The sequence below is a fragment of the Caloenas nicobarica genome, chromosome 2, assembly GCF_036013445.1.
Source record: "Caloenas nicobarica isolate bCalNic1 chromosome 2, bCalNic1.hap1, whole genome shotgun sequence".
In the NCBI taxonomy this organism is placed as follows: domain Eukaryota; kingdom Metazoa; phylum Chordata; class Aves; order Columbiformes; family Columbidae; genus Caloenas; species Caloenas nicobarica.
Genome location: NC_088246.1, coordinates 150,072,317 through 150,099,987, shown reverse-complemented (window position 1 = coordinate 150,099,987; position 27,671 = coordinate 150,072,317). Strand labels below are relative to the sequence as shown.

Below are 27,671 nucleotides of genomic sequence, written 5' to 3'. Positions count from 1 at the left end.
GTTATTTTAATAAGGTTTTTGTATTTTGGGTCTCTTTGGGCTAAAGACTGTTTGTTGTTGATCCAGAATGTTATTTTATGTACTCGTAGCTTCACACTTCCTAGTGCCTCTGAGAGAAGACCAGAAAAATCCTACTCCAGCCTCTTTGTTTTCCCTTTCCACTCCTTTTACCTAGTCATTGACTCCCTCTGTTTAAGTCCAGTTGTGGCCACAGTTCCCCCTCCGTTACACCACAGGTGGCTACCATAGATTAGCAAATTACAAACACGAAAACCTTTCTAAATCCTGTTGAAATCAGGTTAGTCGAAACAAAGGAAATGCATGGTGTGCAGTTGTTCTCAGCACAGTCCCCTCCATAGCACAAAAGAAACACCTGCAGTGTCCCAGATGGCAGAAGCTGCAAAGCTCAGAAAGAAGACCCGGTGTGGCAACCTCCTTAAGGAAGCAAGCTGAAAAAGAAAAAGAAAAAAAAAGAAAAAAAGTTTGTTCTAAATGAGAGCCTTTTGTTTTGTTTTAAAACAACTTAACTAAAAACTCAGAGTCACCTTCAAGGCAGTGCTTTTTATTTGCTGGGTGACAAGAGCGCTAAGCACCACATGCAGCCGGGCTGGTCCCTCTGTGCAGCCCGGGCCGGACTCGAGGCTTGTCCTGTGCACCCCTGGCCGAACGGCGTGCCCAGGCCGGGCTCGGGGAGCCCCGGTCAGGGACACGGGCACAGCGCGGACGGGCTGCCCGGCCCGCCAGGCGGCCTGAGCCCCGCGGGACGCGGCCCCGGAGGGGCCTGGAGCACAAGTGTGGTGAGGAGCGGCTGAGGGAACCGGGGCTGCTCAGCCTGGAGAACAGGAGGCTGAGGGGAGACCTGATCGCTGTCTGCAACTGCCTGAAAGGAGGGTGTAGCGTGCAGGGGGTTGGTCTCTTCTCCCAAGCAGCAAGTGATAGGACAAGAGGAAATGGCCTCAAGTTGCACCAGGGGAGGTTCAGATTGGATATTAGGAAAAAATTCTTCACAGAAAGGGTTGTCAGGCATTGGAACAGGCTGCCCAGGGAAGTGGTGGAGTCGCCATCCCTGGAGGTGTTTAAAATGCGCATAGACGACGTTCTTAGGGACATGGTTTAGTGCTGGATTTAGGTTAACAGTTGGACTCGAAGATCCTGAGGGTGTCTTCCAACCGAAATGACTCTGTGGTTCCATAGCACGGCCGGGCCCGTGACAGGCGGCCCCGCCGCCGCGGGACAGACCGACCGGGCCCGCAGCCCCGCGCTGCCATGGCAACCGCACGCGCCCGCCCAACAGCCACTTCCGCCTCCCGCCGCTCCCCAGGCCCGCCGGAGCGGCGCTGTAGGGCTCTGCGAATCGCGCAGGCGCAGTTGCCCCATCCCTGCCTTGGCCCCGCCCCTCCACCGAGTCCGCGTGCCGCTGTCACTCATCCCCGCTGCCCCGCCCCTTCTCCCGGGCCGTGCACCGGAGCGCCGGGGACGGGCGCATGCGTAGTTGGCCAGTTCCCACTGCGCGCCCGCATCTCGCGGCCCGCCGCACGGAGCGGCGGCGCAGGGCGCAGGCGCAGTGGGCGGCGGCGCGCGCGGGGGGAGGAGGGGGCATTTTAACAGTAAACATCCTGCGATTTGAACGGGCGGTTTGGGCGGCAGGAAGGGCCGCGGCCGCCATCTTGTTTGTTTGAGTGAGCGGCTCGGGGAGGAGGAGCGGAGCCGTTCCCCAGCCCGGCCTCGCCAGCCGCCGCGCCAGCCTCCCCCTGCACCGGACCAGAGTAAGGAGCGGGTCCAGCCGCGGTCGCTCCCGCCGGTCGTCCCGGCTTGTTGCCGCCGTCCGAAGGGGCACGGCTTTCGGGGCGCTGCCGGCCTACTGGGGCTCGGCTGCCGGCGCCCTGCAGCTGGGCACGGCCGCGCCGGCTCTTCGGCCGAGCCCTCCCGGCGTGAGCGAGCGAGAGGCAGCGGGAGGGGAGGGCCCGCCGGGCCACGGCGCTGCCCGGGGCTCCCCGGGCGGGGCTGGGGTCCGGGGCGCGGGGCCGGGTGGTTGGAGGGATCTGCGCCAGGGTCGGGGGCAGCGAGGCCCCGTTTGCGGCCTGGCGGCGGCAGGGGCACAGCTCCGGGGAAGACGGACGGTCTGTGAGCCCGGAGCGGGTGGGGTAGCGCGGTGACCTCCCCGCTTCCACGGGGGAGCTGAGAGAGCGACGTGTTTGGGTCCGGTGGCCGGAATAATGTAACAGATCCGCAGCTGTGGGCTGGCAAAAGGGACGGCGTAATTGCGGGGTTGCTGCAGTCTGCCAAGGGGGAGGAGAGCAGAGTTTCATCTGCCTGCCTCGTATTTTCTTATGTAATTTAGCTTATCACTTGAAAAAAGCAGTGTGTTGAATGCTCTCGCAGTCCTCACTTAGTAACATGTGAACTACTTTCTGGGCACTGTGACTGTCGATCTGCAAATAAAAGGCCCCTTTGAAAATGCCTACTTCTTGAGGAATTAAGATCTTACTCTAGCAGCTCCTGTGGACACTGTTAGAAATCTTGCTATAGTTTTTAAGATTTCTTTCTGATCCTGAATGAAAGGCTTCCATTAAATATAAAACACGATGTTGCGTTTCTATCAATAACAAAGGAGGTTTGGGGTCACTGTGTCTTGTTGGCTGTTTCAGTGAAAATGGCTTCTTGTTAAATTTAGACACATAAAATATTATAAATTTGGAGAAGTTATCATTTAGGCCCGCATTGTGTGAACGTGTGCACTAAGCACACGCTTTCATAAATCTCTCCCTCAGTAAAACTCATTACATCAAAAATGGGGAAATGTGAAAGCATTAGTAAGGCCAGGCTTGCTTTTTATTTTGTGAAGGTTCATTTGTAAATATTTTATGTTCTGTGGAACCTGGAAACACAAAGCCCACTGATCTAAAGTTTTAACTCGAGAGGAGGTAGGTTTGGTGGGGGGAGTAAAAGGAGGAGCAAAAAGTTAGTGAGACCCACAATAAACTTAAATTACCACATAGTTAAATTAGTCTTGTCTTGCCATCAGGGTTGCTGATATCATGGGCTTTCCCACAGAAATGAGAATAGTTGCCTCAGTTAATACACAAGTTTAACTTCTCTGAGGCAAAATGTTAGTAAGTTGGTGGTTTATGTTTGGGTTCTTCAGGTGAACAGTGCAGAGGAATAACTGCTGCAAAAGACGGAGTAACATAAGGAATTCTATGCTCTTATTCAGCTTACGTACATTTAAGGAGTGTGTTAGTACGTGCTTTATGCAGGTGTATTAGTTTGACTTGGAACTGGAATTGTGCAAAACAGGTTGAGATAATTGAGATAGGGCCTAAAATTAAAAAGATTATTTTCCACTGAATGAGTAGACATGCCAAATCCAGGTGCAAGGGCAGGATACCTGCTGAGGTTTAGTTATTGAAATGGTGGGTGAGGGGTTCATAGTGTTCAGTAATTTTGAACTCTGTACAGTAATTCTGAGTGACCTGCCTTTTGAGTTAGTAACTTAAGTGGGGCGCTGGTTCTACCAATTTGCTTATGTAGGTGCATAGTATATTGTAATTGGAGAACAGTGAATGCAGCTCCTGTTAAGGAGTGGAGTGTTTTGAGCAATTATAAACCTGGTAGTGCAACCTCAGCCATAGTATTTCAGAAAAAAAGTTGATGGAAAAAACAAGACCTGGAGACAAATGGAAGAAGCTGTATGCATTTATCAAAGGTTTGTCAAGTTGGACTAGTTCATTTTCGTCTTTTCAATAACTGATTTTGTGGACATGAGAAACTGAGGTGACTTGTCACTGAACTTCAGTAGAGCTGCAGGTGCCACAAAGAAATATATTAAAATTCAGAAAAATGCAGATTAAGCAGAGAATTATAAAGGTGGTTCAAGGAAAGAGATGAAAGAAGGTAGTGCTGAAAAGAGTCATTGAGCTCTAAGGAGTTATTAGTGGAGTTTGTGAAGACGGGTCTTGTGATGAATTTTTTTTTCCAGTGGCACCAGGTGTTCAGTGTGACAATGAAACCTGCTGGTGAGACAACTTCAGTAAGTGTCCACACCAGGGAAGTTTTAGACATGTAAGAAGGACTGTATAGCAAAGGATTATGAGTTAAAATTGAAGAACTCAAAGTACTGCTGCAGGGTCAGGGTAATTCTGCTGGACCTCTGAAGTCCAGCAGGGCCAACTGAGAGCGCTGCAGGTGTGCTGGGTGAGCTCCTGCTTCCCCAGATCACCCAGGGCTGGCTTGGCTTAGCGAAACAGACGCAGGGACAGCATAGGAAGAAAATATGTGTGTAGGGGGGAACCAGCAGATAAGAGAGATTGTAGGACAGCATAAGAATGAATAAAATGACTGGCTGATTTTTTAACTGTAGTATGGAATTTGTCGTCTGATTAGTGGATGAATGTGGTTCTGGAGTAGCCTTATAACAGGGACAAAAGTAGGTGACAATAAAACAAATCGAAGACTGAACTTAACCGATGAACTGGTATGTGTGTATGTAACCTGACCTACTAGAGTAACAGGCAAATTGATTTAATGGACTAGATTGAACCATGATCAAATTAAAATATGGTGAACATTATATCTGTTGTCTGCAATATTATTGTCAACTCTTAGTTCATTAAGCTTCTTTCTGAATGTCTTGAAGGATGGGACTCAAGCTACACGAGAGCACTTTTCAGACTTTACATAGTTAACCATTCTAATATGCAGAAGGATTTTAAGAGTTAATATTCGTTAATTAACAGTTAAGATTAAGTTCATGGGTAGCATCTACCCAATTTTCTTGTTGCTTCTTCAGATAAATCAGTTACCAGATACTCAGATGAGAGATTGAAACAGGCAGATTCTAGATCAGACCTTGTGTACTATGTATATTGTGTTAGTTTTGCTTTACATGTTCAATTACTTTGTGTATAGAATTGTAGCCTTTTTTATACTTCTATAGAAAGAAAAATATTAAAAATAAGATTATCCAATTGTTGAGGACCAATTTAGGCAGAGGAACCTGAGGACACTTGTGACACATTGAAGCAAATTTGAAGATTACTAAACTCAAGTTTAAAGTCTTTCAAAAGCACAGTTTGGCGAGGTCAGGATTTGGTCCCACCCGCTCTTCTGTGAATGTGTATTATTTTTGCCTCAGAGCATTGCAAGCTAGACAGAAAAATGAGTAGGTTCTTAGAACAAGTTTTAAGGTCCTGGTTCATATCCAGTCAATTTCAAAAATTAACAGTTACATTTTACTTTACAAGCTTTTTTAAGAGCCATCAGCCACCCTTTTTCTTCTGAGGAGTCTTATGAGTGACTTTTGCAGCCAATTATGTATGTTCTAGGTGTCTGCATGAGCACTCTGCCACTCCAATAAACTCTTGTTTCCTTTAACATTCATCCCAGTCTCACATTGTGCCAGAAAATCTATTTCTTCTTGTTTTGTGCCACTACATCAGCATACTGCCCTATGAATTAAAGATCAGACAAAAAGACTGAAATAAGGAGAAGAGTTACCTGAAAAGAAATAAAAAAATCTAGAGGAGGTGGTAGCAACCATTGAGGCCTGCTTTAGGTATTTATGCTGATGCTTCAAACAGCAGTAGCTGAACTGCTGCAGCTCAGAACCATAAAGGTGGGATTTGTACAGTTGGTGTAACCCAGGTATTGCCACACAAAGCAGAGCATCTGTTGGAATTTGGAAGTGGTAGAGACTCCTATTGTGATAGGAAATTAGTGCTTCAGGGAATACAAGTATTATTTGTTAATAACAGTCCAGATTAAAACACACTTTAAAACTGTCTGTGGTCTGATTGTCAGTGTTTCTCCATGTATTTCAGTGTGGTGAGACTTCATTAATGGATGAAGAGCAACAGATGATCTGTGTCAGAAGCTGGTTATTTTTAGTTCTTATTTACTCCAAAAATTTAAGTACCCTGCACTGTAGTATAATTTTCTAATTAGTTTTACAAGCAAGTTTTAGGTTTGATGCATAACTCCAGTACCGAACAGTAGTCAAACCTAGGAAACACTTCAAGCATGGGTGACCAAGTACTGTTTCTGTGTGTGCCCTTGGTGCAGTGGTTTTCAGCCTCTATTCTTTGCTTTAATTGCTAAGGAAGCATATGTTTTGAAACCTAATCACATATATTAAGCCCCTTTACAGGGAGTACTTTGACTTGGATTGTCAGTGCTTTAAAAGACAGAATTTAACAATGTCTGTTTAAAAAAAAAAAAAAAAACACACCAAACGGGGCAGGCGCGGAGCAAGTTGTGAAGTCATTAAATCCCAACACCTCAGTTTTTCGGGGAACCTTGCTTCCTCTTCAGTATCTTAGATAGTTGTTTGTCTTAGGCTTGCATTACCCTTGCTGTCTGGGATTTAAACTGGTATGTTGGTTCAGAGTTGTCCAAATAGTATGTTTCACATTTAAGAGGAAATCTTCAATATATTTTCAGGGTTACAGTTAACTGTATGTTTAAAGTTTTGAGAAGCCTGTGCTACATATTTTAGTGATTTTAAACCATTGGTGAATAATTGTGCCAAACTCTATGAATCAAAGTACATTCTTTTGCAACTGTTGTTGGAAGTTTTTAATTGAGTAATAGAAATGGTTTTGTTAACTGTATGTTTGTGTTTTCCCCTGTTCCTCATACTTAGGGGTAATTTACAGGCCTGCTGTTACCAGAGCAGTGCCTGGTTGTGGTAGCAACTCAAGACATCAAAATGCTTTGCTACAGTTATGTCTCTGCATATGCAAAAATCCTGTGAGACCTTTGAAAATGCACAAGGGATTGAAATGTCTGCTGGCCTTTGAGACAGTCTGTCTTTTGAAAAAAAACATGGAGATGGGGAAGTAGAATACTTTCCTTTAGATAGCTTTTATTGATGCAGGAGACTTCCAAAATTGTTTTGTTGTGCTTCCTAGAAAAACTTGCTCATGTCCATCTTTATGCAGTGCTGTCCTTAGCCTCCGCACAATCTCAACAAATAAAAATGGCATTTTAACATTTTGTTAATCTGCAGCTTTGCTATGACTCAAAGCTATCAACTTCACTCTTAGGAATAGTTTTAATTTTTTCTATCTACTGTGTTAACTCGAGCTGAAGCTGAACATGGCCTTTATTTCTATTAAATCCTCTCCACTGTGTCCATGCTTGGTTATGAACAGAGTTAGTGGCCAGTCTGTCATTAAGACAGTTCTATTGTCCAAATAACCCTGTTCTCTTGTTTAATGCAGCTGAAATTCAAAGCTTTCATCTTCTATGTTGAACGATACCTGTGAGTGGGTACAAGTACGTAGTATGGTGCCACTACAAAGATAATTTTCCCTATCCTTTATATTCCTTCAACTCCCATTTATTAAAATGAAACAACAAAAATAAATGGAGGGGAAATATCATTGGCCTTTACTTTCAGAGGTTGACCCCTAGATCTACAGTTTTTCATTTGTTATCCAGATACCTAGAGGTTGGCTTTGCTTCCACTGAACCAGTAATTCCAGTGCTTCTCTTGCCCCTATATTTCTTTTTCTAGCAGTCACAATTGTGCTTGCTTTTTTTTTTTCATGTGAAGCATACCCTATAAATAGCAACAGATCTACCCTAGCTGCTTTGAAACTTGTTTCTTCTCCCTACAAGTCAATTGGTATGGTTTAGGAATTGGCTTCCTGAGCATCTCTCTTTGGCTGTCGTGTTTACCAATGCTTTGTGTTTCCCTGTGTTTGCTATTTGCTTATGAGTTGTGTTGGCATGCCTTTGGGAAACACTGGGGTTTTTATGGCTGGAAACTGGTGCTCCTCACATTGCCTCTGCCCGGATTAAACTGCCTGGCTTTTATTGTGAGGTTACTGTGCTGCTGCTGGCAGTTTTTCTGTGGGCATCAAGGAGGTAAAAACTGAACTGCACTTCCTGCATTTCTCTTGTTCTCTTTTGTTTCTTTTTCCCTAGTTACTGAGAGAAAAAGCTGTGGAGAATCTTTCATCTCTTTAAAGCAAACTTTTTGTTTTCTCAGCTTGTAGTTGAACTGAATCATATGGTTACCTCATGCATGAAATGGACATGTTTAGATCATAAGACATCATCCTGTTCTGCTTCTCCATGGTTTGATAAGTTAGCATCTTATCAGCTGTAGGAAGGTAGTTACTAGATACGTAGATAAAAGGATTTCTCTTTTTCTGGTGAAGGAGAAAGAAGAAAATGAATTTTTCAGGAAGCTTGGGATAATGCAGTCAATTTCCTTACCATTTTTATCAACACCTGAGTAAAAAAAAAAAAAAAGGTGTTACTAAGAGGGTTATGAAACGGAGAACAGTCCGTTCAGAAGTGAAGACATAATTATACTTTCTTTTTAAGAAAATATGTTGAAGTCCAAAAAGTTTTGAACTGTATGTTTTAGAATGCTGAATATTTTACTGAAACAATTACTGGTATAGTGTAGTAGTGGCTACTGAATGAAGAGTAAAAAGAAGTGGAAGTGGTAGAAAACTACTGTGAACTGAAAACTGAGACATGTTTCCTTGCATTATATGAGTTTGTTATCATTACCATAAAGATTAATATATGATATTTTTTTTTCTTGTGGGATGATCATTTTTATATTATGTAAACAGTCAGTGGTTGCTCTTCTTCCTACCTTGTATTTGCTCTGCAGTAAACGTATTTGCTGTTACCTGGCTGCTACTTGTAAGTGTCGGCTTCTTAAATATTTTATACAAATAGTCTGACCTTAATGATTGAAAAGCAAATGTGCTTTGCTTACTGTGGGTAAGGGGTGTGTTTATAAGGATTTTCCTCATTTAAAAAAGTTACAGAAAAAAACCTAGCCTTTTTCTTTACAGGTTTGCACTTTGTTTTAGACATCTGGGACCATGTTCTATGCCCACTTTGTCCTGAGCAAGCGTGGGCCGCTGGCCAAAATCTGGCTGGCGGCCCACTGGGATAAGAAGCTAACCAAAGCCCATGTTTTTGAATGTAATCTGGAAAGCAGCGTGGAGAGTATCATTTCACCAAAGGTACCTATTCTACAGTGATGTAATGTTATCTTGTAGTGGAAAAAAAAGTCGTGTATACCAGTGGTAGTTACTATTTGGGTCACTGAAACAAAATTCTTAATGTTACTACTTTAAAGGGTGGAAAGGTATGTTCAGATGTGAAATACTGTATTGACTCTGATTCTGAAGAATATTTTCTTTTTAATTTTGTAGTGCTAAAATATGATGAGATTTAGTTATGAAATGTTTTGCTTTCGATAAATGGAAGAGTTGTATCTTGGTATACCATGCATCATTTAGAAGCAAATGTTTGGGAGAGGAAAGCCCAGGCTTTCTAAGAAGCAGCTTTTGGAGCCCTTATGATGACACTCCTTCAGTGCTGTTGTTACTGGGAGCTGTAGAAATTATACTAAAGATATTCTTGTTTATACTAGTGACCTAAGTATGAAGCATGTTTCTGCTTAGCTACAGCAAAAAGATCTGAAGTATTGTGGTAGCTTGTAATGTTACTGGTTACATGCAGGTAGTGTTCCAGCTAATAAAAATACTACACTGTAGTATAAAAGCCTTGCTTCTGGAGCTTTTAGTCTCTGTTTTTTTGGGAAGTGAACAGATAATGACAAAACTGAAAGAACATTAAACTTCTGGGTGGCCATTGTAAAACCAGAGGAAATTTTGAGGAACTCGAGTTTTTAAATGTTTTGGTGGTGGTGGTTTTTTTTGGTGCGTGGGTTGGGTGTGTTTGGTTTTTTTTTTCCTCTTCTACTACTCAGAAAATGTAATTTTCCATTTAAGAACTAGTGGAATTATATGGTTGTTACTTTTGTCACTTAACAGATGCCTGAATGTCTTGTAAGAAAAGCAACTATTTGAAAAAGAGAACTTATTTTTATCTTTTGCTTGATACAAAGATACCAATGTTTCTGTAATGCTACTCTGCATATACTTCCAAGTATAAGCAAAAAATGTATAGTACAATCACAGAGATACTCACTATTCCAGAACAGTGATTTGCTTCTGTGTCAGCTCTGGAAGGATTCAGAAGGAAAATAATATTAATGGACTCACTAGTAAGCTGCAACATTCTTTAAAAAAAAAAAAAAAAGAGACAACTTGATAGGCACTCTTTCATAAATTTAACTTTGTGTAACACTTTTATCAGATGGAATATTGGAAAGACATTATATGCATTAAAATTTTGAATTCTTAGAGTTTGAGGTTAAACCCTGTATGGCTTAATCTTCCTGGGAGACAATTATTCCATGTACCCTTCAGCACAAATCTCATGCTTTTTCAGAGTAAAGTACTTAAGAAGAGTCCTTCCCTGGAATTATTTTTATCAGTTTTCTGTTCCCACAGCAGATACTTGATTACATAGTAAAGCAGTGAGGTTAAAGAGGAAAGGAACTTAAACTTGATTTATGTGGCAGTGCTTGTTATGGACATCCTACATCTTGCACTGTTTCTCTCTGATTTTCTCCTTAACTGTGGGACATCAGATGGAGAGATAATTTGGTTAAAAATGTTACTTTTTTTAATTGACCAAATAATAATTTATGGCTCTCCAAATTTTGGTATTTTTCACTTTTTTTCACAATTAAAGTAACAAAAATGTCAGAAAAAGGTGTGGTAAAATGGGTTTGGTCTTTTTCTTTTTTTTTTTTCTTATTAGACAGGGCACTGTTTGGGAATTCCTGGGGTGAGCTGCTATTAATTACTGATGTTTGCCAGGTCATCCATAAGTAATAAGTAGAGTATTCATCTTGAACTGTAGACTTTGTGTTCTTTCTTTCTTCAGGTTTCTGCTGATTATTATGCTTGTTTTGGATATTTGATGTTACTGAAAAACTCATGCAAAGCTGACTGAAATTTCATTAAAGGAAAAAAGCCTATATCTGATTCACTGATTGTGCAATATGTTTTTAGGTGAAGATGGCACTTCGAACCTCAGGACATCTCTTACTGGGTGTCGTTAGAATCTACCACAGGAAAGCAAAATATCTTCTTGCAGACTGCAATGAGGCATTCATTAAGATTAAGATGGCTTTTCGTCCAGGTATTTGTCTTTATCTAAGCACTCTCTGAAAAGTTACATCCTTATATAATGAGGTTTATTAAGAAGGTGTATAATTCTACCCCGCTGTGTCCATAGAAGAATTACATAGTTATACAGGATTATAGAAGATACTGTTTTCTTTAGTGTGGCTTCAGACTGGCTGTATGACTGAGTTGCTTGCTGAAAAACATCTTTTAATTGAATTCTGAACAAAAACTTTTCCTATTAGTACTAATTCAGTAAAATCTCAGTTATGATTTTGGCTCGTTTTGGTGTATGATGTCGAATGGTTTTTACTTTCTGTCACAAGTCTGAAAAAGGCCAGTTGCATGTACTGAATAGAAGCACAGAAGGGAGTTTGTTTCCATCAAGGGTAAAGATTGCCTTGCCATGAGTTACAAAAGAAACATAGAAATAAGCTGGTTTTTTACCACTTTTCACATTTTTAGTTCCTGGAAATAATGTGAACTGTAATGTGTGCAACAATGAAATTTTCCATTTTGTATGTGTGACATATAACTTCTCTGTCTATTGTTGCTTACTCTATAAGATTTTCCATGAAGGTGGGGAGCCTTGTTAATACCTGAAATGACTCTCCATCCAGCAATTATTACTTGGCTTACACACAGCTGATAATTTTCTTTAGTTCTGGCCTGGGAAACTTCTTTCCAGGTGGAGTGTAGCTGTGGCAGTGATGCTGCTGGGTACTCACAGCTGCTGAATCATATTCTACCTTTTGAAGTTTCCAAGTGTAATAGATTTAAAAGCTGAACTTAAGACTTTTTTTTTTTTTTAAGGCAACTCTTGAAAGCCAGTGCAACAGTAAATTTGAGAAAAGTTAAGAGATATAATGGCTTTATCTTCATTTCCAGATCTTCACATTGTGATTCAGGCATTCAACTTTATGTAGCTTTCAGTGGCAATTTGTTGACTGTTGCCACTTCTTTGTTTGCTGTGGCATTTAACTTCCCTGGGTGATAGCACCCTAACTTGTCTAATTTTACAAAACAATCTGTTTTCCCAGTTTTCCCACTCCCAACAGAGCTCATGTAGAAGGTGAAGCACCTTAAAACAAGATTTACAAAAAGTGACATGCTGACCTGAAACAAGTCGAGGCACTTTTCTTTGTTCTCAGTTTATCAGCTTTGTGGCTTAGGCATTGTCTTGATCTCATCTGCTCTCTGAGAGTCATTTGCATGTTTTATTTTAAGCAGCCAACAGGTAAAAATGTTGGATAGCCCTGAAAGGATGGACTAGGTTTCTTCATTCCTAGCAGAGTAATGAGATGAGTAAACTACAGACTCATCCTTGTTCCTGGTCTCTCTGGACAGTGGTTCTTTGATCCATTGTGGAGGGGAACACAGTGGGCAGAGTGTTTCTGAAATACCTGTACCTCAGAATTGCCTGTGTTGCCTGGGTCAGAAGGCAGAACATAAAGCTCAAATCTTCTGCAAGTTACAGAAGGAATTGAACCTGCATTTCTCATGCACTTTCAAGCATCCTGACCTCTAAGCCTTTGAATAAAAGAGAGGCACCAACCAACTACTGGCACTGTTTTTATGTGATGCCTAATCTGATAGTCATGCTATGAGAATGCCCGCTGAATAGCAGATTAAGCATCTCGGGAGGATATGAAAAGGTATGTATGTGGTTTAGGTAATCCAGCTCTTTTAAATGCAGAGGCCTGCAAGTTTGTGTATCCCAAGTAGAGTCAGTACTGTGCCAGGACTTTCAGAGCTAATTGAGCTGACTGAATGACCAGTAGCAAATGAGTCATGCTGTGTTTCCACTGCTTTACCCAAACCCAAAATACAGGACTGCAGCATCATAATAAATTGATTTTTGTAGCAGATACCTGAATAGTGTTGTGATGACATACAACACCTGCGTTAGCTGCACAGATCTGCATTGTGCTACACAAACATTATGGAGTGATTTGAGGTTTCCAGGGTTATACAAAACAGTACAAGGGCCTGAGGGTATATATTTTGAATTTAGTCTGAATCTCAATACGAAGATTATCTAAGCTTTCTTCATAGGTGTCTAGCATCGTTTCAGTTCAACAATTTAAAGACAAGGAGCTCATTCAGAGAGAGCAGTGCTGAAGGCACAGGGAAAAAAGCTGTCCTTGTAAGGAATGGGAACTCACATCTGAGTGTTGTTCTCTGCAGGAGTTGTTGATTTGCCCGAGGAAAACAGAGAGGCTGCTTACAATGCTATTACCTTACCTGAGGAATTTCATGATTTTGACCAACCACTTCCTGATCTAGAGTAAGTTTGGTTTGTTCTTTTTGGTTTTATTTCCATGAAAAGATTGGGTTTTCGTTGAGGAGAACCTGCTTTGAAATAGCGAACTCATTGCTGAATTTAAAAAAAGAAAAAGCTCTGTAGGTAACTTACTTTCTTAAGTCCTTTAATATACCAAGCAGGTACACAGTCATCTCTGTATTGATTTTAAGTTCATAGTAGCATGTAATTTTAAGCAAGTTAAAGCTGTCCTTGCAGAAGCTTTTGAAAAACTCAGATATATAGTATAATTTTCTTTTTTCTTCTATGTGAGGCACTCTAAATCACATATGTTCTCTGGTTAGACGAGATTAGTTTTATGGAAGTGTCCTTGTTGACCTTCTGTAGTGGAAGTTTTCTTAAAACTTTTGAATACTAATGGGTTACCTGTAAACATAATAACAAGTATACAACCTGGGTAGTTGTTGATATTTGAAAAATTGATATTACCCTTTTGGATTATTCATAATGGAATTTCTGGCCTACAGTGTGCTTTACTCAGTGTTCTATTTGGTTTATATTCAAATTAAAGTATGTACTAATCTGAAACTGCACAAAAATCCTGTGTTCTTCTAAGAAACGTACCTTGACACACCACAGAGTGTGTTAACTTGGTGCTGTTACCAGATATACCTTTTAGTAAATTATATTACTAGCTTTTGAAGTTGAAGGGAGGGAAGCGTTTTCTTGCTTATTAATTTGGCCTTTAATATTAGTGACCCCCACATGGCAAAGAGTGAGAGAGGTTACTAATACGTTTCCTAGAAGCTAATGCAATTTAGGTGATAAGTTTTAACTGTGAATGATCATAACTGTTTTAGGTAGTGTTTTCTGTTCTGGATTCACCATCAGCTTTTTCATTAATTGACTGAAGTGTATAGTGTACTTTTTAGGACCTAATTTCATGTTTATCTAATCAGGCTTTATCTGTTATTTTTTCTTTTTTTAATGGAGATTTTTAATAATTGCCTTCTGTTTGTTCAAGTGATATTGATGTGGCCCAGCAGTTCAGTTTGAACCAGAGTAGAGTGGAAGAAATTACAATGAGAGAAGAAGTAGGCAACATCAGTATCCTCCAGGATAATGACTTTGGTAAAAATCTCATGTATTATTATGTGTTACTAAGCTAGTTTTGGTAACTGTAAAGTTACAGGTTTGCAATTACTACTGAATTCCCAGTAAGTATGAAACAAATCAGATCAAGCATGCTGTGTTTCCCTACATTTAATATTTAGTCTGCACGTGTCAGTTTTCCAAAAAGCCTGTCCTCTAATGTTCAGCAGACTTCTAGCTGCCTATATAAAGCTGAAGAACATTCAGTCAGGTTAATTAGTGAAGTATTGTGTCTATTTTTATTTTCAAAATGTGGTGTGAACATGAAATCAGTCATTGCTTCAATCATAGGCGTGTTTTCAGTCAGAAGATGTTATGAGATTTCTAAAGCTGTAGTAGTCACTGGTGACTAGTTTACTTCTTTCAGTATATTTTCAAGGACAGTATTCGAAGATCTGAATCAAAGCCCGAAGACAGTTGTATTTGAATGTCTAGTTTCGAGTGTACAATAATGTAATCCATAATTTAGTAATATTTTTGAAAGTATACTCTAGGTATTTATTTGTGGTGGTGATTTGTTATTGGTTTGCGCTCTGTACATGTAGCCCAACCTCAAGTCATAAGGCACAACTTTTTTGAATTCCTTGGAATTCTTTGTTTTCAGTGCAGCTAAAATTTAGTACAATCTTGCTGAAATCAATTCAAATAAGTATAATAAAATGCTTTGAAGAGGAGATGGTTATTTTTATAGTAGAACAGTATTTTTGCTGTGGTATTGCTGGGCATAATTCCTTACATCTTGTCATTAAGTCTGCAATTAAGATAACTTGAAATAAAGTTTGGTCTCAATTTGGGCCTTTGCTGATTGTTTAAGTAGGTCTCTTGCATCTTAGTTTTTTAGCATTTATAGCAGTGAAATCATATTCTTGCAGGTGACTTTGGAATGGATGACCGTGAGATGATGAGAGAAGGTAGTGCATTTGAGGATGACATGCTAGTGAGCACCAGTGCTTCCAATCTCCTACTGGAACCTGAACAGAGCACTAGTCACCTCAATGAGAAATCTAATCACCTGGAATACGAAGATCAATACAAAGATGATAATTTTGGAGAAGGAAATGATGGTGGAATATTGGGTATGTTTTTGAGAAGTTTGTTTTCCTTTGTCCCACCTTCTGCCTCAGTTAGTTCTTGGGGGGGGCTGGGGGAAGGTTGTTTCCTTTTTTGCCAAGTTCCCTCTCGAACTTATGCCTTCAGCAGTAGAGTTCTGGTTTGTGAGTGCTACAGCAATATGGATGATGTGAAGCATGTTAAGTGTTGGCATATTTCAAATGAAGTAAAATTAAATCATCCAGAGTTTTTCCATTCTATACATAATGTTCTCTATAGAGAAAAATCAGTATGCAACTCTTCTTGGTTTTGACTCCTTCCAAGGATTTAATTAATATGTTGAGAATTGTATTGAGTGCTTCGCTGTGAAGTACCAAGAAATCTAGTAAGATGCAAGTATGTGGCCAAGTGTATTGTAATAAAAGTTACCTGTTATCTCAAGGTTTGAGCTGAAATGCACCTTGAAAAAGCACTCCTAATTGCTTTTGAGTCAGCATTGAAAGCATAGCTTTCACTAACTTATATAAAATTTGTATGTACTTAATAAATTTTTCTGTACTTGTTTCATGAATTTGTGGACACAAAACTGATTATTTCATATGGTTGTTTCAGATGACAAACTTCTCAGTAATAATGATGGTGGTATTTTTGATGACCCTCCTGCACTCTCCGAAAGTGGAGTAATGATGCCAGAGCAACCTCCCCACGATGATATGGATGATGATGATAATGTATCAAGTGAGTGTGATCTAGGGCTAGATCTAGAATTACTTGTTTTCAACCAATTTCATTGGGCTTCTAATTCCTTAAAAGCACGTTGAGTTCAAAAGTATGAAATGTAGTAAACCACTTTAAGGTGTGGAGGAGGGGATGGGTAAGGTAGCATAGTTTCTTCTTAATGTTTTGACATGATTCAAGATACTTGCTCTAATTGGCAGTGGGTGGACCGGACAGCCCAGACTCAGTAGATCCAGTTGAACCATTACCAACTATGACTGATCAGACAACCCTTGTTCCCAATGAGGAGGAAGCCTTTGCTCTGGAGCCGATTGACATAACTGGTGAGTAAACTATTTGAAAATATTTTACTTGGGTCATCAGAGACCACCTTAGCTCAACAGAGTGGAAATTAATGTCCAGCTCTGGTACTAACTGCTTCTCAGCTGGAAGAGAAACCAGGGACCAAGTGCTGAATTCCTCTTGTTCTAATGGTAGCCTTCCAGTACTTTCCAAGTAGGTAGCATTGATAGTCTTGGAGGATACTAGTTTGTAGTTTCTGCAGTCAGTATGTATAGTGGTTTGATACTGTAGCTTTTGAGAAGCATGCTAGTTAAAATACAATGAGGTAGAATAGAACTTGTCACATCTTCAATTCTAATACAGTATATGTAGAGCAGCACAGTTCTCAGTAGGCTATGTTTGATGGCCAGGAATGACTTTACACTGAGAGTGAGTGTTCTAGTGATTCATAGCTTCAATGAGTTGTAGAATTCAGTAAATGCATCTCTTTATTTGAAGTTCTACAAAATAGTGAAATTCCTTGTCTTTTTCTCTAATGCAAGACACTTTCTTTCTTTAACTGGTGCTGTATTGCTTTATTAAAAAAAAAAATCCAGAAAAAAAAAGTACTTTTCAGACTGAACTCCAGGCCCAGATTCTCTGCTTTCCCAATTAAAAAGCCCTAGCGCTGCCCTCTGGTGGCAAGCTAACAACAGAGGCCCTAGCTCCTCACCTGGGACTAGCCAGAGCTTCAGGGTCTGCTGCAGAGTGGTGGCCTGTACGCAACTTACAGTAAAGTCATTCTAGAGCAGGATGAAGGTACAGGTAACCACCCACATTAACACCATCAAAGCTCAGATGGGGCTTAGAGGAAAATCTCGGTATGGTATTTTGACTCTTTGGTCAGAGGAACCGTACGTCTCAGGAGTTTTCTCCTGAAGAACACCACCAAGCTGACCAGTAGGCCATGAGGGTGAGAGGCATGTGCAGCTGAAGACATTGAGGCTTGCGTAGATTCAGTAGAACTACAAGTATACACAGAAGAATTTGTAGGTTATGGGACAGCATTCATAGTGTTCAACCTTTCATAGTGCTCATAGCTTTTAATTCCTTCTCCCAAAGTTAACATTGCCCTAGATTCTTGAGGCAGCTTTATACATGGGCAAATAAGACCTGTAGAGAACCTGCAAGATTCTTCTACAGTGTGGTATCTATTTGAGCTAACCTTCTTTACTTCAACAGTCAAGGAAACCAAAGCAAAGAGGAAGAGAAAGCTGATTGTGGACAGCGTGAAAGAACTGGATAGCAAGACTATTCGAGCCCAATTAAGTGATTACTCTGATATTGTTACTACTTTGGACTTGGCACCTCCTACTAAGAAACTGATGATGTGGAAAGAAACTGGTGGAGTTGAAAAGCTTTTCTCTCTGCCTGCACAGCCTTTGTGGAATAACAGGCTACTGAAGGTAATGTTTTTGTGCAGTTCATTTCTAAATGGAAATGAGCTATATTCAGGATATATAGTAAACATCAGCTTATGAATAGTGATATAGTGATAGTGGTATTCATCATTAAAAAAAAGGTAATGCTAATGCTTAAAATATTTACTAGTTACTGCAATTAATGAATTTTTTTTAATGTTACTACTGTTGGAGAGGAGCTTAAAAATGGAGAAGGAATATGCCCCATAATTATTTGATCTGAAATGAAATTAAGGACACTGAGAACTACAATAGTGAATAATGTAACCTTTTCCCTGTAGCTCTTTACTCGTTGTCTTACACCCCTGGTACCAGAAGACCTAAGAAAGAGGAGGAAAGGTGGAGAAGCTGACAACCTCGATGAGTTCCTTAAAGACTTTGAAAACCCAGAGGTTCCCAGAGAGGAGCAGCAACAACAGCAGCAGCAGCAACGAGATGTCATTGGTTTGTGTCTTGTCAAAGATGCTCTGCTTTCCCTTGGAGCTTATTTTTCTTTTTTGTTTGTGCTTTATAGTAAGTCACCAAAGATTGCAAATAAAGCAAAGACCTTTAGCTTGATATACAGTCTGTGACTTAAAATAGCTTTTTTTCCTAGAAGTAAAAGACACGTAGAGATTCAGTTTGATCCAGTAAATTAAATGAGGATTGGATTGGGTTGTATGCACATCTGTACCAATTCTATTTAAGTCACTGCAAAAGCTACGCAGGAGTGCTTAATTCTAAATTAATAGCAGATTTGACTTAGTGATGTAATTTGAAACTGTACCAATGTATCTAAAACTGGGTTTGTTGTGGAATATAGATGAACCTATTCTGGAAGAACCAAGTCGTTTACAAGAATCGATGATGGAAGGCAGCAGAACCAACCTGGATGAATCGGTTATGCCGCCTCCACCACCTCAGACAGGTGTTAAACGTAAACTGCAGCAAGTAGAACCAGAGCCAGTATTACCTGTGAGTAAGATTGGTGGGGTTTTTTTCCTATTTTGAGAATGAGAAGCAAGTAGTGTCTTTGAGCAGGAAATGATGCAGATTTGAAGCACTGGCTTACTGTGGTGTCATGAGATATGCTGGATATTTCTCCCTGGGTAGTCTTTATGGTGTTTCTTAAGTGGAAAGCTTACTGAAGCATTTAAAATGCAAGTAGGATAAAGAAATGGCACTGTTTCCTCCAGAAGAGGCCTTCAAGGATTAAAGTGTATTGCTTACAAAGCTATCAAGTCTTGTTTGGCAAGGATATATGACCAGCTTTCATTGATAAAGGATTGTGCTAGCTGCACAACATCCTTTTTAAGATAGTCCTAGTGTTCCAGGTTAAGAGTTAAAAGAAAAACTTTGATCTCCAGGAAAGATTTTCTAGTTGAGTTATGAGTACATTTGGAAACTAGCTCGTATCTACCTCTTCTGTAAAGGCTGTGCTCAGTGTGAAAGGAAACCATATTTGCGAAGGGGAGAGGAAATAGGCAAAATGAAAGGTGTATTCTTTTTTTGAATAGTTACCTGGTGAGAACAGTCCTGGTTTACGGTCTTTCTCTTATTTGTGCTTTTTTAACCCCACTTTTCACATGTTTCTTGGCTAGCAGGTTGTTCGCTGTAGAATGAGATAATAGCTGTTACATTATCTTATAAAAAGGGTGGCCACTGCTGCTCCTCTTGGCTGTGTCATTGGGTGAAATTTGTGCTGAACTCAATGGTGTTGGGATGTGTTGGCAATTCTTTGATCACACCACCAGCTCAGGCCTGTGGCAACATACCCGTAGCAATACCTGCTGTATGACTTTAAACCAGAAGTTATTTTGAGCTATTTCAGGGTACATGTAGAAGCAGTTTCAGGTGCCGAGGTAACTTTACTCACAAAACCTTAACTGTGTATAGATTCAGAGAAAGAATACTCTATGTAAATTTTATAAAATTGGCTACATAAATCCTGTTAAACTGCTTTTCTGGATCTACTGACTGATACTTGAGCACCAAAGTCACTCGTATATTTTTTGGAAACTTTACAAAATACTTATGTTTTAATTCCCTCATACTTGTATTTCAAAGAACAACATTTTGATATTTTGAAGATGTCTTGTTCCAGTGAGTTGAAGTATGTTCATGTGGCACTGAATCTGGTCATGTGGGATTTTAAAGTTGCATGTGCTCATCCAAGAAATGAGATCAGTAGTTTGGATGGCAGACTGAGTGAAATTATTGGAAAGCCTTTTTCCTTACAGTGGTGTCATAATTTCTGGTTTGAGTAGAATCTAAGGGATCAAAACACATCTATGGACAGCAAAACAAAACATGGCACTTCATTTTTTCAAAAAGGAAAAATTCTGACAAGTGGCTAAGATTTAGAGACTTGGATTTTGTGAAACTGGTTTGTAGCATCAGCATTCTATTGTAAAAGCACTGATAAAATGATACTGCCAGTTTAACTGTATTTTGTACTCTTAAAGCATCCGCCATCACAACAGCTCGAAATACCACCTGTAGAAATGCCTCCAGAGGAGCCCCAAAATATCTGCCAGCTAATACCAGAGCTAGAACTTCTGCCAGAAAAAGAGAAGGAGGAGGAAAAGGAGAAAGAGGAGGAGGAAGAAGAGGAGGTAAGAACTCTGTAGAAGAGGGTTTGTGCGTTCCCCAGCACTATTTGACTTTGGATTCATTACATGGCGTAAGAAATAAATCTTTAGTCCTTGCTTAGGAAATTTTGGAAATACAGGTTTTAAAATTATTCCAGGACCATTTAATATTAGTTATGTTATTCAATTTTATAAATTGCATTTACATTCTGCTTTGAATTAGAGGGTTTTCCTTTTCTCATACATGGTTGAATTAAACTATTCTGTATTATGATACCTTATACAAGAAGTTTTGAACTTTAATTTTATGTTTCCATTTTAAATAGTTCATGCCACTTAGTGAAAGTAGATTTTTGTAAGAAAACAATCCACGTCTTAAAATGTGATAACTGCAGTTGTTTCGTAGCTACAGTATTTGGATATCAAAACGAACTTTGATTCTTTTTATTTTAGACCTAAAATGCATAATATTTAGTTAGTTTTTCAAAAATTGTTTTATCGTTGGAAAAAGAATGTATCTGGACATGTGAAATTTCTTTCTGTAACAAGCCATGTGTACAAAGAAATGTGAATTGCTTTATTCAATTACTTTTGTCAAGATGATTTTCCTAGCAATGTAAAAAGCTGTTAGAATAGAATAAATATTTTCAGTTGGAATGTACCTATAATGATCATCTAGTCCAACTACCTGACCACTTCAGGATGTAGCTGGATGCAGAGAAATGTTACTTTAAAAGTAGTACAATGAAGAGGGAGAAACACATGCTGACATAATTTTGAGAAATAAAAAAATTGGCCGTTTTTTCTGCACAGTTTGAAGTTCTTTAAGACTAGAAACAAAGCAGAAACTGCTTGTGTTTGTTGCTTTTGTAGTGATTTTTAATTGCTGGTTTTGAAGTAAAGTTCTTATTTTAAAAGTCATATGTAACACATCTTCAAGGACTGCTCTGTGGAGGTGAGTGCTTCATAGGACATGGGGAGTGGAGTCATTAAAACTGACCTTCACAGCTTTGAGCAGCAACCTGTTTTCATTTTCAGTGGTTCTGTTTCCACAGTGAAATGAAAACATGTAGGTGTTTATTAATGTTTGCAAAATAAAAGCATTGTTGATACCTTTGTTCAGGACTAGCAATCCTAGATTAGACTGAAGTGTCTCTTCTGATTCAGCTGTCATGACTGAGTTGCTTAGTTTTACTAGTTTTCAGCATGACATTTTGAGGTACAGTCAGGGTGGCAGGTAGCCTTCCTATGGCACCTCAGCTTTACGTGTGTGTTCTCCTCTGTCCCACTTTCTGCCTCTCCTGGATGTATCCTGTGAGTCAGGTTGTCTAAACCTTCTGGCTTGATGACAATAAAAAGCTGTAATGATGTCCAGAAATACCTCTTTCATAACTGAGTGGATGAAAAGAGTGTTGTTTTTGTAAATGCATCAATTTTGGCTGTTTGCAGGAAGAAGACGGCACAGGGGGTGATCAGGATCAAGAAGAAAGGAGATGGAACAAGAGAACTCAACAAATGCTTCATGGACTTCAGGTACACATGATAATTTGCTTCCTCTTAAAGTAGCTTTTGAATGTGCCCACTGACACTTTTGACCTGAGTTAAAAGGCTAAGAAAGCTTTCTTTGCAGTAGATGTTACAGACTAAAAATATCAGTTCTGTCTTAAAGGGGAAAAAAATGTTTGTAATTGATTAAATGTAAACACAATTGTCACTTTTTTCCAAAGAACATTTGAAGTAAAATTTTTCGCTTAAGTGTTTTTCAACCTTTGTGTCCACACTTCTTGAGCAAGTGAGACTCCCAGAAATTCAAATTTTAAAATCATTGGGTTTGGTTGTGTTTTTAATGAAACCTTCACACCTTTGACTTTGTGCTATGTGACCCTAAACAAACCCCAGCGAGGTCTGGGAATAGAACCATTTTACAGGAGGTTTACTCCCATGTAGACTAGTCTGAAAACTTGCACACTATGATAAGCTGAATCTGTAACAACTGGGGAAATCTGATGTTGGCTGAAGTGCAGCATTACTTATCAGCATGTGGCTTCAGTCTGCACAGACAGATAATCTTTGTAGAATGAATTCTTTGCTTCCTAAAGAGCTTTTTTTCTGATAAGATAATTGAACACCCCTTGCATACACTTGAACAAACTGCTGTCCATTTGCATATAGGTCTCCGTATGTGTACTTCATATATTCTCGGACTACCTTTGCCTTTCAGCCTGGTTTGTGGTTCCTGCTCCTCTGTTCCCTTAAACATTCTGGCAACTTCAGAGATTGTGCTGTCACTGGAGTATTTCAATTCCATTTCTCTAAGCTAGTTTTGCTGTCCAAAGTCATCCTCACTTTTTTGTGAAGTTCATAGGCTCTGTCTTTGCTGATAAAAGCTCATTTTCATTATTGTATCTCTTCCAATATAAGTGGATTGAAGGGGAGCAGAGAATGCTGCTGAGTTTTCAGTAAACTGGGGTTTAGTAGTATTTCGTATTAAGTTTCTCGAAAGTATGATATAATCAAGCAAAAGCTTTACATTTCTGGAAAATGTTAGTAGAGTTATAGCATAAGAATTACTTGCTTACATCTGTAAACAATGAAACCTTAATTTTAAAATCCTAAATAGCCTTTATGACACTTACTTACACTCAAATTTAGTTCAGATTACATTGTAAACTGATGTGATTGAAGTTGGTTCTTTTGCGCACCTGTAAGAATTCCACTAGTTTAAGTAAGATTATTTTAAACTGCTGTTGTGGTTTAACCCTGGTAATTTGCTCAACTGCTTACTCACTACCCTCTGGTGGGATGGGGGAGGGAATCAGAAGGGTAAAAGCAAGAAAACTCATGGGTTGGGATAAAGACAGTTTAAAGCAAAAGCTGTGTTTGCAAGCAAAGCAAAGTACAGCATTCATTCACTGCTTCCTGACAGCAGGCAGACATTTAGCCATTTCCAGGAAAGTGGGGCATCATTATGTGTAATGGTTACTGGAGAAGACAAATGCCATAACACCAAATGTGCACATACACCCCTCTTCTTTCCCCTGGCTTTTTTTGCTGAGCATGATGTCATATGGTATGGAATATCCCTTTGGTCAGTTGGGGTCAGCTGTCTCGGCTGCATCCCCTCCCAACGGCTTGTGCATCCCCAGCCTGCTTGTTCCAAAACAAAAACGTTTGCTCCCATCCGAAGCACAGCACCATAATGAGCTACTGGGAAGAAAATTAACTCTGTCTCAGCCCAAACGAGTACAGCTGTTGCTTAAAAGTAATTTTTAAAGTATACAGATGTTTAGTCAGTAATGTTGTGTAATATTTTCCTCCCTAAATGTTTCATCACAATTTCTGAAAAGAGCTTCAGAATTCTCTGTGGACCACATCTAGCTTTGTTTGGTTTTTTTTTTTTTTAATTATTTCTTCCATGTGCCTGAAAGAGCATCACACTGGATGGCTGAAACATTGTCTCTAATGAGATTCAAAGCTAAGATCTGTTTAATATAATTTGGTTTGGCCAGCCTAATATCTTTTCATCCAGTAGATGTTCCAAAGCAGACAATTCTGTTTTAGATTGAAGATGTCAGTAGTTGTGCTAGCCAGCAAACAGATGTATTTTCCCTTTTTTTAAATATTCTGGCCAAGACTTTGAAAAAATGTAAGCAACTTCGGGTACTTAGTTTCAGACAGACAGAGCAGTTTTAGAAATAAACAAGCTTTCACCTTGGGAAAATTTTGTCTTTTAAAGAACCTTACCTCTTGAAATTTTTGTTTTAAACATAGATTACTATTATTTTTGAGTTATTTTGAGAAATAAACCAGGGGGGTTTATCCCTATTTAACAATATTTGTTCTGTAGTCAAAAAAGACTGGCTAGCTATCAGTGCAGAAGGAAAATCTTGTGCTATACTACAGTGTTTCTGGAAGACGTTGCACAGATTCAAGCCTGATTTTTCACACATCTCTGGGAAGCCCACTTGGTTTCATTTAGATAAGGTCCATATGGGAATTGTCATGTGCATGTTATAATGTCCCCATCCAATGTCAAGTCCTTCCCAGTCCCCCACAGTGTCCTGGGGTGACAACAAATAGAATCTTGCCAATGGACATTGTTTGTATGTAGTTCTCTACTTAACTTGTGGTATCAATGTTTGTGTTTTTCAGAGAGCTCTCGCTAAGACTGGAGCAGAATCTATCAGTTTGCTTGAGCTGTGCAGAAATACGAATAGAAAACAAGCAGCTGCAAAATTCTACAGTTTCCTGGTACTGAAAAAACAGCAAGCTATAGAGCTGACCCAGGAGGAGCCTTACAGCGACATCATTGCAACGCCTGGTCCCAGATTTCACATTATTTGAATGGTTAGATACAGCAGAGCTAGTGTTCATTTCACTAGTGCATATATGTATTGCCCCATCTGTAGGGCCCACAAGACCATTGCAGAAAATTTAGATTTTATTGTCTGTATAAAGTCCTTGGGTTTTTTGGGGAGGGGTTATTTTGGTTTTGTATTTTAAATTTACCACTTAAATTTTTAGTGAAACTGCTGGGGCAGGTGGCTTGAGCTCCAGCTGCAGAAACCAGACAGCTCAAGGACCCAGGTGAAGATTGCAGATGTGTGCAATATTGGTGCATGTAATGTTGAGTATCAATGAAAACGTCTTATGGTAATTGGACTAGTTGATTCAATAGTGATATTTTTAACCTATACAAGTAAAACTGAATGGCCAGCCTATTGTCTGATTTAAAAACTTTGCCAAACTCATCTAAAATGTTTGGTCTGCTTCTCATTGTGGTGAGTTTTTTTTCCCCTTCCCTAGATCTTTGTGCATACCATGGGTCACTTAAAGCTGCCAATATGAAAGGTAGTGCCTGATATGTCAGCTTGCTTTGTCACTGCATTTTTGCAGTCAGATTTTTGTAGCCCTTGATGCTAAGGGGAAACGGGTGTCTGTGGAAAACACTTCCTCTACGTGATACTATTGCATACGTGAAAGGACAGAACACACGTTCAGCATTTCAGATGAAACATTCCTTTTCACTTACCACCTCATTATGGTCCACTACTGATAATGGCTAATTACTGTTAATAAGCATCAAGTAAAAACTCTAGTCATTTCATTTAAACCTTTAAGATATCAGAATGCTTTAGGTTTGTTAGAGCTGTATATAAACTCCAGACTTTTTAAAACAGACTTCTAGATTGTAAATTATCTGATTTTTATTAAGCAGGCATATGAAGAATGAGAGAAGTTGAACAGATTGCCTTTGTAAAGATGCTAAATTCAGATACCACCTGTACCGAAAGGGCAACAAACTTGAATATACAGTACAAACGGGCACAGTTCCACTTAATCGTGTGGTGTATTAATGGCTTTTTGGATATATTTATGGTTTTAGTATCGATTTTTTTCCAATAATGCACACTCCTGTGTTCAAAACATTTTATCAGTTTTGCAAAAGAAGTCCCACTTGATTTTACTTCTAAAGAATTAAGCTTTACTGTTAGACCAGGTAGCACCAGAAATTATGTGAATATGTTGATTATGGAAATGTGTCTTAACTTTTTTTAGGGCAAAATTATTCACACTGAAGGTTCTGGTTTTAATGTTGGCACTTTTGTGAAATAATTTTGGGACTCTGAAATTTCAGTGTATACTCAACTGTAAAATTATGTGAATGTTTAAAAAAATCTGAGACTACATACATGATGACCATGTTTTAATAATCCTTGAAAAAGTTAATTGTATAAAGTTACTGCAGCTTTATTTTCAACATGATGTGCCTGTAAAACCATGATTTTCCCCTTTGTAAAAAGAGACATTGTAGATAACTTGAATGTTTAATTATAGAAAAGGTCATTAGTTTCTTGTTACACATTTTTAGTCTGTTTTTGTTGCTTTTCAAGGTTGATATTCTTGGAAATAGTCGATGCTGTTATGTATAACTTTTCTAATAAAAGTTGTGTTATAAGCTGTTAGGCGTTAGCTCTGTATCTTGTTTGAACACCTTTCGTGCACGTAGCAGGGACCTGGCATTGACGGGTTACTTGTTTTGGTGTTGGGAGTAGAAGTGTCATGATTTAGCTTGCCGAGAGATTTAAAGCTTGAATGTGTAAATAGATTTCTTGCCATTAGGAAGGAAGAGTTATTTTACTGGCCATACTGTGGTTTTGTTCAAACATCCTATGCTAGGAATGTCTGTGCAGAAAATTAGGGGAGACTGTCTATAAAATGCGATTCATCTCCATGCCAGTTGCTTCTGAATGCCAGAATATATCCAGTTTGAATTCTTTCAGCTCTGCTGTTCCCTTGCTTCTAGAATTGCCTCTCCGGAGGCACGGACATACCCCACATGAAGTTCTGTGCTCCTGGTAGATGCAGAGGCTTGGACCCAAGCCTGTGGGATCGGCACATCTCCCAGGGAGTCACTTGGTGCCTGCAGAGCTTATGCAGAGATGACTTGATCTGGGCCCTGCACAAAGGTGACTGTGCTGCTTTTGAGCTACCTGTGGAAGCAGTCGGGCTGATCTTGTTTGTGCTGTAAATCTTGTGGGTTGCAGGCTGGCCCGCGCTGAGCTGAGTGTCTACAGCTCGTCTGCACCGGAAAATAAGGGCTTGATTTTTCGTTCCTTTGGTTAAAGCTCTGTGAGGGAGAGAAGTACGGGAGCTCAGGTACTTAGACTAAAACGAAAGGTAGCTTTTCTGCCTCCTTCTTCTTATATGAATGATCGAGGACATTTCTATCATCAGTTTTGTTCTTTGTTACACCACTTTGATCAGCAGTCATGATGACTTCATTTTGCACAAATGTATACTCCTGATGACACTAAATATAATCTGAGGCAACAAAGGCAAGTTCTGCTTTGTAACTGCAGGATTTGTTACTAGTTTTGAACGTTGCTTGCAAGTACTGACGGACTGATGTCTCTTGGAGAGCAGCCTTTGCACTAATATACTGATCAGCTGTTGAATAAGGTCTAGGGAATGGTGACAGACAAAGCATTTGCTGTCTATATTTTTCCTATATCTACAAGAAGTTTATTTCCCTCCTCTGTTACTGTGCAGATGGATGATGAGATGCAGAAAGGCTCTCGGTTGCACAGCATGTATTGTTTTCCCTATGGCTGCTGTTCTTTACAAAGATACTGGAGTACTT

At 39.6% G+C, this 27,671-nt stretch overlaps 1 protein-coding gene across 1 annotated transcript; it reads left to right on the top strand.

Moving 5' to 3' along the window:
- The first annotated feature begins 1,633 nt into the window (after window positions 1–1,633).
- RAD21 (RAD21 cohesin complex component) lies at window positions 1,634–26,443 on the top strand. The gene is made up of 14 exons (XM_065628277.1): window positions 1,634–1,766; window positions 8,820–8,993; window positions 10,899–11,028; window positions 13,200–13,299; window positions 14,300–14,406; window positions 15,300–15,503; window positions 16,090–16,215; window positions 16,416–16,538; window positions 17,719–17,942; window positions 18,239–18,401; window positions 18,760–18,911; window positions 20,402–20,551; window positions 21,977–22,060; window positions 24,680–26,443. Exons 2-14 carry the CDS (start codon window positions 8,850–8,852, stop codon window positions 24,869–24,871), a joined length of 1,899 nt encoding a protein of 632 aa, XP_065484349.1. The 5' UTR covers window positions 1,634–1,766; window positions 8,820–8,849; the 3' UTR covers window positions 24,872–26,443.
- Window positions 26,444–27,671: the final 1,228 nt, after the last annotated feature.